Consider the following 13,648-nt stretch of genomic DNA (forward strand, 5'->3'; position numbering starts at 1 on the left):
ATACTAAACGTGGTTTATACATTAATCACACAGTATCACAAGAGTCCGCTGAAATCAATGGCGCTTCTTACCTGCCGCATTTCATTGAAACGAGACATCGGCGAGCATCGCTCCGTTATGCCATCTGACCTGGAAAATGATGACGAAAAGACAACTTTTTTTCATTTTTATTTTTTTCTTCAAGATTTTTTTCCTAGCTCTCCGTTCATCATGCACGATGAGCTGTTTCGTAAACGAAGATGATCCTTTTCCCGCGGACGACTGCTTATTTGCTGACACCTTTTCGCAAGAGAGCGTTTATACAGTAATGGGCCAAACGCTGAAAATCACACAGTTATTCGGTGCAAACCTCGGCGTGGCTGCCCCAGTATGGGAATCCGTAAGTACTACTTTTCGCCACCTCGTGTCAACTTTAAAAAAAAAAGAAAACATCCCATCATGCTGAATGCGCACTTAATCTTGCACCTGCGCTTGGGTGTTTATGCGTGCGTGTGTTTGCACAGGCGCAATACCTGTGTCGATACTTTGAGGAGCAACATGTGGAATGGCGCGGGAGGCGCGTCATCGAGCTGGGAGCAGGGACCGGGGTCGTTGGGATCTTGGCGGCTTGCCTCGGTAAATCGTCGGCGGCGTTACCAGGAGGATCATTTGACGTAAACAGTTATTTGACGCGACGTGGATCATTGCCGTGTGATGCCACAAATGTTGCATCTCTTTATTCCTTCATTCCTGCTTTGAACTCGTCGTAACAATATCGTAATCGTGACTTTTCAAATCCGGGATCTACCATCAAAATGTAATAGTTCCATTTGGTTTTAACTGTTACAAATACGACTCAAAGGTAACCGCCATATAATAAAAGTATAATAAAAGTGAACTTTCCTCCTTATTTGCCTTGCGTTTCCTTTCAGGCGCAGACGTGACCCTCACAGACCTTCCCGTGGCTCTTCCACAGCTTGAGGCCAACGTCTGTGCCAACATGCCGTCCAGCGGTTGGCCTTCCGCCCCTCCCGCCGTCCTCCCTCTGTCCTGGGGCGAGGACCACATCAAGTTCCCCTCAGACTGGGACCTGGTCCTGGGTGCGGACATTATTTACCTCCCCGAGACGTATCCGCTGTTAGTGGACACCCTGGCTCACCTGTGCAAGGACATGGCTGTGGTTTACCTCTCGTCCAAAATGCGGAAAGAGCACGAGGCGCCGCGTTTTTTTGAAGAACATCTGCCAAGCAGATTTTATGTACAACTTATGCAACGCGATGACAATCAAAACATTAATATTTACAGAGCGTGTCTTAGAAAACAACTATAAGAAAAATTCTACTCTTTACTGGATTATTTTTTCACAGCGAGACCAATCATGACTGAATTATTTTAAACGACTTTTGTGTTTAAATTTAGGTGGCACGGTGAAGCAGCTGGTAAAGGTTCAATCCCGGACCTGCCTGGGTGGAGTTTGCACGTTCTCCCCATGCCTGCGTGGGTTTTCTCCGGGCACTCCAGTTTCCTCCCACATTCCAAAAACAGGCAACATTAATTGTACTCCCTAAATTGCCCCAAGGTGTGAGTGTGAGTGCGGCTGTTTGTCTCTATGTGCCCTGCGATTGGCTGGCAACCAGTTCAGGGTGGACCCCGCCTCCTGCCCGATGACAGCTGGGATAGGCACGCTCCGCAACCCTCGTGAGGATAAGCGGCGAAGAAAATGGATGGATGGATATTTAAAATTTTAAAAAGGTAGTTGATGTTTAATTGTGCAACACAGTGGAGTAGTGGTTAGCACATTTGCTTACAGTCGAGAGTTTGCGGGTTTTCCCTGTGCTTGCGTGGTTTTTCTACAGGTAATGCACCCTCGTCCGGCATTCCAAATACGTGCAAGTTAATTGAAAACTCTCATTTGTCCGTAGGTCCGAATGTGAGATTGAGTGGTTCTCGGTGTATATGTGCCCTGCACTTGGATGGCGACCAGTCCAGGCTGTACCCCGCCTCTTGACCAAAATCAGAATGAATGAGTGAATTCACATTGGTGAAAATATTGTTTCCATAATTCTCTTGAGAAACAATGAAAATAATCTTCATGATGGAGGCAATTATTGTAGTTATATAACTACTTCTTGGTGATTTTACTTTGGTCATATGTGATAATTACATGATTGTATTAGGGATGGGCATTTGATTACAGGTCATTTTCCGTGATCAGATAAAGGGAACTCCAAACAATGAAGTCAGTAGTTTTTACCAAGATTTGAATTTTACAATGACGTTCTGAACACTTGCGTCCGAGCTCGCGTTATATTGAGCAGAATAATGCTCCCCGAGTTATGATGTAGTAGATGTACATAAACCAGTTGGCAGACAAGTAGCGGACCCCATTTTACTTGAAGACATGTGGCCCAGACAATCAATTTCACCACACATTCCAATCAATTCACACTCAACTCCTCATCCAATTTAAAATACTTCTTTTCAATATAGTTTTAGATCATATTTTTTGAAATATGCAAATGTTAAAAAACTTGACATTTTTTATTTTTTAAAATTTGCACAAAGTTTGCTTTCTTATAAGTTGACTTAAATAAAAGGAATGATGAAAACACAATGGCCGCGTTAAAGTTTGTACTTTTACATGTACTGTGTGTATACATCTAGTGTGTAATTGTAGCAAATGGGAATTTACGGAACTTGTGGATTTACGCACCTTCTGTAAAACAGACAAGAAAAACCTCAAGAACATCTTGGACCTGTCCAGGCCTTTAAAACAGGTCCCATCGATGGACCTCCTTGAGCTTGGAAAGGGGAAACAGGACAATTTGGGTGATTTGGTTTAATCAAGGACAGGAAAATAATTATTAAGTAATTGTCAAATTTTGAGGGCACTTGTTTTTGCCACATCACTTGCTTCTTCTTGCACACCGAACAATGCAAACGCAGCTGGATTTCCTCTAGTCCATCGCCTGGCCCACATTAAAGGGAAAATTTGTAGTTTGTCGTTTGGCTTTGAAATGTCTTACCACCTTCTTCTTTTCCTTTCGGCTAGTCCCGTTAGGGGTCGCCACAGCCTGTCATCTTTTTCCATCTAAGCCTATCACGTGCATCTTCCTCTCTTAACGCCCACTGTCCTCACGTCTTCCCTCAGAACATCCATCAACCTTTTCTTTGGTTTTCCTTTCGCTCTTTTGGCTGGCAGCTCCATCCTCAGCACCCATCTACCAACGTATTCACTCTCTCGCCTCTGAACATCTCCAAACCATCGAAGTCTGCTCTCTCTAACCTTGTCTCCAAAATATCCAACTTTGGCTGTCCCTCTAATGAGCTCATTTCTCATCCCATCCAATCTGTTCACTCCAAGCGAGAACCTCAGCATCTTCATTTCTGCTACATCAAGTTCTGCTTCCTGTTTCTTCAGTCTGCTTGGTAAAATGTATTTGTTTGAAAGGGATCATTAATTTTATGGCATGTGTTGCAGTGAGCAGTTTCCTACTCTACGGTTATCATCACACTTCCAAAGGGAAGTAAAACGAGTCGCCCAACTGTTGACAGTTTTCAACTCCTAACTTTTATAAATCTGAAACATGACTCCAGATAGCGCGACAAGATTTCATTGTTCATGTAACCGACTTTTGACCCCCGTAACAATGATCCTCCCGCCCCCAACAAGGATTCTGTCAACATCAACAGATTGCTGCGCCCGTGGCTCACCGTGTGCCACGATGCGCTTCATCCGCTCACTCCCTCACTCTGCTGATGTACTGACTTTCTGTTCACCAAAGGAAAGCCTGTTTGTCACGCTGGAGAGTTCCGAAGAAAAGGGAGCCGAGCCATCCGCTGGCCTTCTCGCCGTGTGCGACAGTCGAGTCGACAAAGCAATTGAAACCCCTCACCCCAGCCCACCCAACCCCATTTCCACAGAGCTTCTGTCACACCGAATAGGGCGTTCAGTCATAAGTAATTGGGAAAAGTTAGGGAAAATTGATGTTGACTGACTTACTATAAATGTGGGACTGTTGCACGATTGTCTGGAATCATGTCGAATGTTCAAAAATAATAATAATAAAAAAATAAAAACCTAAACCTGTACCATTTAGAAAGTGTTTTTGTGTGGTTGTTGTTGTTGTACTAGGAAGGCTGTTTTAAACACCTGATGGCGTAACACTGGCAAGATGGGGGAGTTGCGGGGGCGTGTGTGTGTGTGTCAAGTGGGTGGGAGACACAGCATCCCCGCCGCTTTAAAACAACTTTTCCCTTTTGGCCCTCTCATGTCATACTTCACAAGCAGAGAGGAAATTATAATCACCGTCTGAAAGGTATGCAACACATTAGCTTTTTTTTTTTTTATTTTTTTTTTTAAATCAACAGAACATAAAAACTCATGTTACCTTTGGTTTAAATGTAGCCACACATTGCAAAGCTTGCACGTTTAATGTTATAATATTTTAGATCAAGGAATATCAGCACATTATGGATTTATGGCCCAAACATCAAGAGCTGCTGCCCCAGTACAGCAGATTCCGTACAGTTCCTGGCAGAAACCTTACACATAGGTAAGTATTTATTTATATTTTTAGTATTTATATATTTAATATTGACTGGCGTGTGGTTGTTTGTACATGTTGTGGCACGTTGGAGCACAGGAATACAAATATGCAGACGGCTCTCAAGAAAGACGTTTGCCTGCAGGTTTTTAAATAAATTTGTCACTTATTTGATTAGTTGATTTCTATGCTACTAGGCCAATTTTTTTACATTTGTGAAATGTTAACTGGAAGGTAAACAAGGGCATGTGAGTTTTAAATAAATCGGACAAACAATCAAAGTAGAATTAATCGTCAAACTGTTGCCATCGTAGGGACTTCACAGTTCCTGTTTTAAGTAAACCTGCAACATTTTTAAATCTCATGCAGCTAAACACGAACGGTAAAATGAGAATGAACACAAAAGTGTGAGATGAAAATAGAATACTGTAATGTACTTTATAACTACGTACTTGCCCTTTGATGACATGATAGAAGTGGGGTATGCAGGGAACCAAAAGCAAAGTGATGAATCCAGCCCGAGTTCTTTCATCACACTTTTTAATATATTTGAAATTTAAAAACTTAAAATCAAATCCTATATTGTAAAACATAATATACTTCTTGCATAAAAAAAAAACAACAAATGCTAATTCCAGCTTTACATTTGCTGAAGTGCTCTAAGATCCCACACAACACCAGTATGACTTCTGGGTTTTCGTGACTAAAAAAGCATGCTTTCTCCTGGAAGTAGTAACCTTTCTGTTCATGGCGTGTGGAAAAATGCCATCAACGTGAACATATCCTTAGGTTGTAACTTTTTTTTTTTTTTTTTTTTTACATCTTTTTATCTACACAGCTATCATGACAGACATCAGGCAACACATTATCCTCCAGGTAACCACGTGGAGCATCAGAATCATTTCCGAGAGTCCAGCTATTGGACATTACCTAGAACAAGAACAGGAGCAATGCTACTGGATCACATCAACTGGACGGAGCCACCGGTGTGTGCTTCGACTTCTGCTCAGCGCCCTTTTGTTTTAGGTCATCATTCCCAGCAGAACATAGGAGACAATGAATGTTTGGATGCCAGAGAATGGATGACAGCTGGACAGCCGGGGGGAGCACACGAGAGAGACTACGTGAGAGAGGGATGGCAGAGGAGGTGGGAACCCTCCAGTCTTGTCCACTACAGGGAGCCATTTAGGAGGGACGGCAGCAGTTACAGAGAGCTGGAAGCCTGGGCTGCTCGTTACAGCCATTCCCTTCCAAGGAGGAGGCGAATAGAGGCGGAGCTGATGGGGTCTTCCCAGGGGCTGTTGGAGAGCAGACGAACTGGGACTTGCATGGGAACACCACAGCAAATAGGGCAATGTGCAAACACGAGAGACGACCCAGGACAGTGGAAGAGAGCAGCCGAGCAACAAACAAATTGGCCACCACAAGCCCCCAACATGAGCCACTCTGTGGCCATGAAGGGAAAGAGCCAAAGTAAAATGTTTAGGCAGCCCCCGGGTTATGTTGCACCTCCACCCTATCACAGCCCACATAAAGGGTCACCTGTGATGCCCCACTCTTGGGAGCAGGTTGAGAAGACGCAAGGGAAACCAGACGGGAAGCAACAAACACCCCCAGAGCTCGAAGGACGCGGTTTCCAAAGGAATCTCACCCAGAATGTGCATACGCCTGACAAAGTTTTGATGTGTCCACAAATATCACAGGAAGTTAAGACGTCAAAGATCACCTCGGAATCATCTTCAAAAGTGATCGAAGGCCGCAAGTTCAAATTAAGCAAAAAAACAGGTGGAATGACTATCTTCTGTTTAGTGTCTCGGATAGCGGGTCCAACGGAATGCCCGTCTTTGACACCTGCTGACCAAACAAACATTCCAAACACAGAGCGTGAAAAATGTTCACCGGACAGAAGTGAAAGTGAAATTGTCCAAACATCCAAGGTTGCAGACGAAGTCGACAACAAGATAATCACAAGTTTGTCCGCACCAACCTTTGGGGACAGGAACCTCAATCCCAAAAAGATGACACCAAGTCACTTAAAAAGTGGGTTGCCGGACGAAGAACTACCAAAGAAAGACAAAACACAGGGCTACCAATTCAAAGAGAAAAAGAATGATGCGGAGTCTACATTTGAAAGACAAGCCACTCGGTTGGCGTCACCTGCATCACCAAGATATCCGTTATGGAGGGAACCAGGTTTCACAAAAAGGACTCATAATCAGAGTCCACTTGCCATGGAAGTAAGAAGACTGGACATCAAGAAAAGCCCTGAATCAGAGGAGGGGAAAGATCTCTTGGTGATCGACACAACATGCGTTGTTGTCAAAGTGGAGGTCATTAAATCTCCCAAGAAGGAACAAATACACCTCCTGGGATGCACAAATCACACAGACCAAAGTCCGGAAGAAAGCCCCCCCTCTTCTGGACAAGAGCTGCACTCAAATCAGAACTCTGTAAACCTCTCCCCAAGAAATGAAAGGCTTCAGAATGGGGTGAGCCCAGACCATGTGGGGACAACAACCATCGAGAGTGAGACAGAAATCACGGCAAGAGAATCTTTGGAGAACGGGGTTGAAAAAGACCTTGGTATCAGTGTCACTGCAGTCTTACTCCGTGACGTCTGCAGGAAAGATGCAGATAAGGGATTAGAATCACCTCAGGTGAACGAGGAAGTGAAAGGGAAGGTGTCAAAAAGGACCATTAAGGAAAACCTGTCTGATGCTCAGGATACAGCTCTTAATGTTGACTGTGACAACTTTTCAGGATCCCAGCCTCAGGTGTCCAATTTATTTAAGGAAGATGAGACTGACAGACAAGCTGGACTAGAAATTGCGGATCAATTTGACATGACAGATGATCCTTCAGTTGGGTCCATTCAAGAAGGTGCCAACTCTGAGCAGAGTCCCATTGAAAGTTGTGCCACTCAATGTGTCACTCCACCTCCTGTCCTTTGTAATGCGCAGTTAACCGGAGATTCGGAAGATGCCCAAGATTCAAATTCCAAGATTCTACAGTTGCCTTTAGCAGTTCAGTCACTCCCATGTATCTCAGAGTCAGAGACAGAGGAAGCTCCAGATGTTCAGACGGAAACTCTCGATCCAATAGCAGATTGTACACCTCAACCGGGAACCTCACCATTGCTGGATGTGCCATCTCTGATTCCCCTCACTGAACCTTCACCTCTACCTTTGTCTCCTGATGTAATAGCTTCCACATCAATGTCTGATATTGAGGTTTTCGAGGAAACCCAGCAATCTTCACAGCATGGTGAGCTCAGTGATGTCCCCCAGGACGCTCCCAGTGATGGGGCACCTGAATCGGTGGCACAACCGCAATTAGAATGTGGCTCAGCCAATAAAGTGATGATTAAAATTCATATGGAGTTTCTAAAGCAGATGCCTGGAATATCCCAAGAGAAGTCTACAGAATTAAACACTGAGCAGCAACTTCTGAGCATTCAAACTGATAAAGGGAACAAGACTGACGATTCAGATGAGGAATCAGAAAAAGCGACTCAGAGTCAAAGTGAAGAGAAAGAAGTAACATCTTTGGACTTCCAAGTGGAAAAAGATGTCCAGGTGAAAGAGACTAACGTGGAGTCACCGGAGGAAAACGATGATCTGCAAGCTCTTGAGCACCAGAAAGTAGAGTGCCAGAGTGACATTTTACTCGATACAAAATCATTTTCTTCCTTACCTTCTGACACAAACCACGAGGCACAACCACACACTCCTCCTCCACCACAAGAGTCGAGAGAAGAGTTTGCCCCTCAATTAGAAAAAATTTCAGCCGTCTCGTCAGGTCACGATTCTCCGGTTGGACTTTCTGAAACTCTCTCTCCTGTTCATCTGCTGGGCTGTACCCCTTCTACTCAAAATTCTTTGCCGTTTTCACCTCCATCACCTCCTGCAGAGGAAAGTGGAAGTTGTCCCCTTGATGGAGCCCAGGGAGCAGAACTTCAGTATCCCAACTCCCTGTGGGATGCAGTGAATCGCATCAGAAAACATACAGCTCCCGACTCGGACAACGAAGACGAGGAAGTGTTGGAGTTTTGGGATCCTGAGTCTGTATGTATTGGTCTACAGCAGGAACTGACGGTGTTAGAGGGCAGTGAGGTCGGACAAACGCTGCCACAACCGTGGAATGAGGAGGACACGGTATCTTGTAGTAGCACCAGCACCCATGACTCTGGGGCCACGGTTATTATAGCAGATGAGGACGATGCGGAGGAAACAGACGGTGAAGCTGAACACGAACACTGCAGGTGAGGAAGAGAGAAAATGTGATGGAGACGAAAGAGCGAGTGACCCGAGAGTGTGAGAAATACAAAACTCTGGACAAAGGTTTGCAAACAAGGGATGAGGAAGCTAAGCAGTGCAATTAAATATGGAGAAAATGTGTAGATACTAAATTGCAAGCATGCGCAAACTTACTCGCCTTACCCCAGCAGAACCATCAAAACTCTCCCTTTACAAAGATAACTGGCAATACATGCAGTTTGATTAAAAAAATAACCCGCAAAATAAAAAAATAATACTTTGAATTACCATGTACTTTTTCTTTATAAGAATGACAGAGATACATGTTTTGGCCTTGTTATGTCTTCAGTGCAATATAAAAACGTTCCAAATAGAATTGTGAGGAGTTACACATGCAATAAAATGTAAAACTATAAATAGCATGTTGGGTCACTTTGATGAGATCTTATTTGGGTATTAAAGAGTAAAATGTTATACAACAACAACAACAACAACAACAACAAATATCGGACATTGTCAATAAATATTATGAATTAGTTTTGTAAAAGCATTTTTTTTTTTATACGGCTCTTGTAACCGAGTCTTGTAAGTGTGCAGTCTCCTCTGTGCTCTGCATCTGATTATATTATTATTTCATAGCTTTTCATATTTGAGAGTGATGCTATCCGTGTTATAAAAACAATAGGAAATGTATTTATTTAACATAATTGTAATATAAAAATATTTTAGCAATGAATAGAAGCTGATCTGTAGAACCCAAGGAATTTTTATGAATGAAACATTTGACAGAAACGATACACTTCAAAAATTCATATTAAGGGGATATTTTGAGGAAGGGTTATGTTAGTAAATCAATTCTCTATATTTCTTTCTATCTATCTGAACATTTAATAGTGTAGCAAGAATGAAGGCCATACACGTGCAGAAATCTGAAAGTTTATATAAAAACAAGGGTTGTTCATACAGTGGAAAATAGAATAGTAGAAAAAATACTCAGTGAGTGTACAGTTGTGAAACGTATTGTACAGTAAAGTCTTTTTTTCTGCATTTTGAAGAGGGACAACCTGCAGACATATAGTACTCACTCAATTTATCAGAAGAAAAGTTCCATAATTTAGATCACTGAGTGCCTAAGGAGAACCTATCTACATCTCAAAGGATTATATTTCATCCTTCACTTCTATATATGCATCCTAGAGCAGGCAGTGTACTTCACAAAAAATCCTGCAACTAAGTTTGAGCAGACTTTCACAGTAATAATAATGTACGAATTACTTTAAGAGAGATGCATATGGCGAGGTAGAGATATAAGGGTTGATGAAATGATCAAGACATAACACAAACCCCCTTATTCTCCACAAGTGATGAAACCTTTTCTGAGGATTTGGAATCTGCGCGACTTTCATACGTAACTTTCTTTCACTCCTGCCGCCGCCGCCATGGCGCGAACCGGCCAATATCAGGGGAGTAGAGACGGGCCGCCATGGCGTGAGGGTGTCAAAGTTCATCGTGCGGGATTTTCAGAGCATGGTCACAAAGATCTGCCAGGACATTAAATAGGAAGGGAGTGAGAAAATAAAATGATGAACAGAATAAAAAAACTAAACAAAATAGCACACTTCCTGCACTAACCTACAAAATATTTTGCTCCCATGATTCTGTTAATCAGACGTTCATTGAATTAACAAAAAATGGAAAATCTCAGAAGAGCAATGTGGTTACAGTGTGAAATGATGTGCTATAATGTAATGTAAAAAGAAATATTTGTCTTTATCCCAATAAATTCACGAGAAACAAAACACTTGTCTACTAATATTAATGGGTAAAAACTAAAACAAACACAATAAAGGGTCATGTGTACGCATGACAGACTGAGGTTTTGGGTTACGTTATTTATCAAATTGTGAATTGTATGATCTTAAACGTGTTTTATTTTCAGAGATTCCAATGTGGAAATTTGTTACAGTATATTTACTTCAAAACAGAATGAGTAGGTTTAAAAAAAAAAAAGAAAAAAAATCATCAGACCTGGACATCAGAAGGAACAAGACCAAAAAGACGCAAGCTTAAAAATAATATTAATTTTTAAAAAAAGGGCTTTTCCATTGTTTGCTGAACTTCATTTTAACTGCAGACGTACCTGTCCGCTTGCTGCAGAGTTTGTCTTTTACATTTTCTGTCTCGTGAGAGAAGAATTCGATGAGTTCGTCTTCGTGCTGCTCAGCAATGGCTTCGCACTACCAGGGTACGACAAAATTAAGTGTTTCACGTGGAAAAACTCGGCAATTATAAAATCTTAAATGAATGACTTCAGGGAATTGTCCTTACTGCGAATTTTAGACTGCTGGTGACTCTGGAGTCCAGCGTAGCCTCAGAAAGGTCCATGGCTTCACCGTTGCGAGATTTGATGCGGACGTAGGACTTTCTGTTGTCGGCAGCATCTGTGCGCTCGCCGTAGTCTTCCATCCTCTCACAGACACTCTCCATCAGCTCCAGAAGGTTTCCCTCAGACCGTGCCAGAGGAACCTGGCGGCGGATGGGGATTACAACCATGACACAACTAGAAATTATGCACGTCATTTAACGTGTACGCTATTGACTGATCATGTGTCATTGACATTTTCATTAGTTTACCTTTGGCTTCTCTCTACTATGTGACTGAAAACACGACAAATGAATTTAGAGGGGCGTTCCACTTGAACCCATTCCTGGGCAGGTTGGCAATTTTTTGCTTTATTGAGATAAAAGTCTCCTAACAGGCCACAATCAAGGAAATAACACTTCTTTTTCGTTTATGGTTAAGTTATATGATAACTTTACTCATTTATAATTTCGTCCCAAAAATGGGACACTGCCCGCGAAAGGGTACTTGGGTTTTTTTAGTAGATCGTCCCAAAAACCAGAATCAGAATCAGATTAAAACACTTAAATATTTTGATATCCTGAAGGATATAATGCACGAAAATCATGATGTCCCAAAAATGGGACGCTGCCCACAAATGGGTTACATTTTTGACATCTCGAGTATTCTACTCTTGAGGTTCTGTAATATGTGTCCTCTAACTGTGGGATTGATAAAAGGACAATTATATTATATCATATGAACACAATTTGGTCAAACATCTATTGTACTACTAATTAATTCTCTCTACTACTACTATTACTACTGCTGTGGTTTATATTACATATTGCATGCGAACTAACTAATATCAATTTATGAAGAAATATTAAAATGACCATATTTAGAAAATTTTGGTTTAAATCTATAATTCATTGCATTTTTTCCAATTTTATGATTGGGGGGGGTGAAGGGAGAGAGGGATGATACACTGACCTCCCTGATGGACTGGCTGCCGTCCGGGTTGATTCTGAACGAGCCTGTTTGGATGGTTTTCTTGGGGTCAACTTGGGAGATGGCCCACTCCATCTCGTCCACCAGAGCCCTGCAGGCTGGGGGGGGGGGGTACACGCACCTCTACTATCTGGCATTGGCACATTTATGAAGGACGATAAGCGCAAAGACCAACCTCCACATCGGATGTCCTGTCCTTGCCTGGCTGCCTGGCAGCAGCTCACCAGGAGGAAGAAGAGCAAACAGAGTGAAGGCAGGAGCGCGATTTCCCTCATGCTGCATCTATTACAAAGCAATATTGACGACAGGGGGGGCTCATTTTTAGCAAGCGCTACCATGTCTGTGAAATACATATTAAAGTGGGAGGCAACGCATAAAGCCAAGGTAAGACTCACCGGGTCCTGGCGGTGATTCGCGACTGTTGGACGCTCATCTTCTTAGTCGGGGATATTTGGTGACGTATCACCTGCAGCGCATCATGACAGGAGGGGCCAGAGTGCCCCCATGTGGCCGGAGTGGCGCTGAAAATGCAAAAGGCTTGCTCTACAACTTTCCATCCATCCATTTTCTTCGCCGCTTATCCTCACGAGGGTCGCGGGGAATGCTGGAGCCTATGCCAGCTGTCAACAGGCAGTAGGCGCGGTACACCCTAAACCGGTTGCCACCCAATCGCAGGGCACATCAAGACAAACAGCCGCACTCCCAATCACACCTAAGGGGAATTTAGAGTGTCCAATTAATGTTGCATGTTTTTGGGATGTGGGAGGGAAACCGGAGTGCCCGGAGAAAACCCACGCATGCACAGGAACAACATGCAAACTCCACACAGGCAGATCCGGGATCGAACCCGTGACCTCAGGACTGTGAGGCCAACGCTTTCCATCTGACTCACCATGCCGCCCTTTATATATTCAAGTACAGCAAATTCCAAACACTTCAAGACTTTTAGTCACGTAACTTTCTAAAATATGACTTTAACTAGTTAAACTGTTTTGACTTCACCATTTTAACTAAAATGGTGATATAGCAGATACATATTCTGCCAAGATACTTGTACTTTTACTCAAGTAACACTTCGAGGTAGGCTATACAATATGTATATGTCGATGTATCAAAAATTGTAAATTATCCAATTCAATCTCAAAGAGTGGGCTACATGTTCATCTTTTTTGATCCATTCTGAATAAAATCCCAGAATAAACATTTGACATCCTTATGTCTGTCTTTCTTGCACCATCTTATTGTTGTTATTCTAATGACGTGCCTGTTTTGCACTATGCTCTCAGTCCTACTTCAATATTGCCCGTCTCGTGGTGGGCGTGACCCAAGACAGAGAGAACATGCAAACTCCACAGGGAAGGCCAAAGTGGAGATTTGAACCAAGAACCACAAAACTACATACAGTATATTTATGTGCTAACCGCCAGCCTTCAAAATTATAAGGACACATTTCGTTTAATTTCCTACTAGCTCCCATGTGTATCAGATTAAATGTGCAATGGTAAAATCGAATA

The 13,648-nt window shown here is 42.7% G+C and overlaps 2 protein-coding genes across 3 annotated transcripts; one reads left to right on the forward strand and one right to left on the reverse strand.

Moving 5' to 3' along the window:
- Window positions 1-136: 136 nt before the first annotated feature.
- Window positions 137-2,427, forward strand: LOC133507294 (EEF1A lysine methyltransferase 3-like). Of its 2 annotated transcripts, XM_061832198.1 has the most exons (4): window positions 137-379; window positions 504-615; window positions 912-1,079; window positions 1,399-2,427. In XM_061832198.1, exons 1-4 carry the CDS (start codon window positions 137-139, stop codon window positions 1,545-1,547), a joined length of 672 nt encoding a protein of 223 aa, XP_061688182.1. In that variant the 3' UTR covers window positions 1,548-2,427. The 2 variants fall into 2 exon arrangements, with proteins under 2 accessions (XP_061688182.1, XP_061688181.1); XM_061832197.1 differs by having other exon boundaries at window positions 912-1,541.
- A 7,279-nt stretch (window positions 2,428-9,706) lies between these two features.
- On the reverse strand, window positions 9,707-12,664 carry cnpy2 (canopy FGF signaling regulator 2). The gene is made up of 6 exons (XM_061832481.1): window positions 12,530-12,664; window positions 12,310-12,416; window positions 12,117-12,232; window positions 11,111-11,308; window positions 10,923-11,019; window positions 9,707-10,323 (listed from the first exon to the last, which is right to left on the reverse strand). The coding sequence occupies exons 1-6, from the start codon at window positions 12,565-12,567 to the stop codon at window positions 10,280-10,282; spliced, it is 600 nt and encodes a 199-aa protein (XP_061688465.1). The 5' UTR covers window positions 12,568-12,664; the 3' UTR covers window positions 9,707-10,279.
- Window positions 12,665-13,648: the final 984 nt, after the last annotated feature.

The sequence above is a fragment of the Syngnathoides biaculeatus genome, chromosome 10 (assembly GCF_019802595.1).
Source record: "Syngnathoides biaculeatus isolate LvHL_M chromosome 10, ASM1980259v1, whole genome shotgun sequence".
Lineage (NCBI taxonomy): Eukaryota > Metazoa > Chordata > Actinopteri > Syngnathiformes > Syngnathidae > Syngnathoides > Syngnathoides biaculeatus.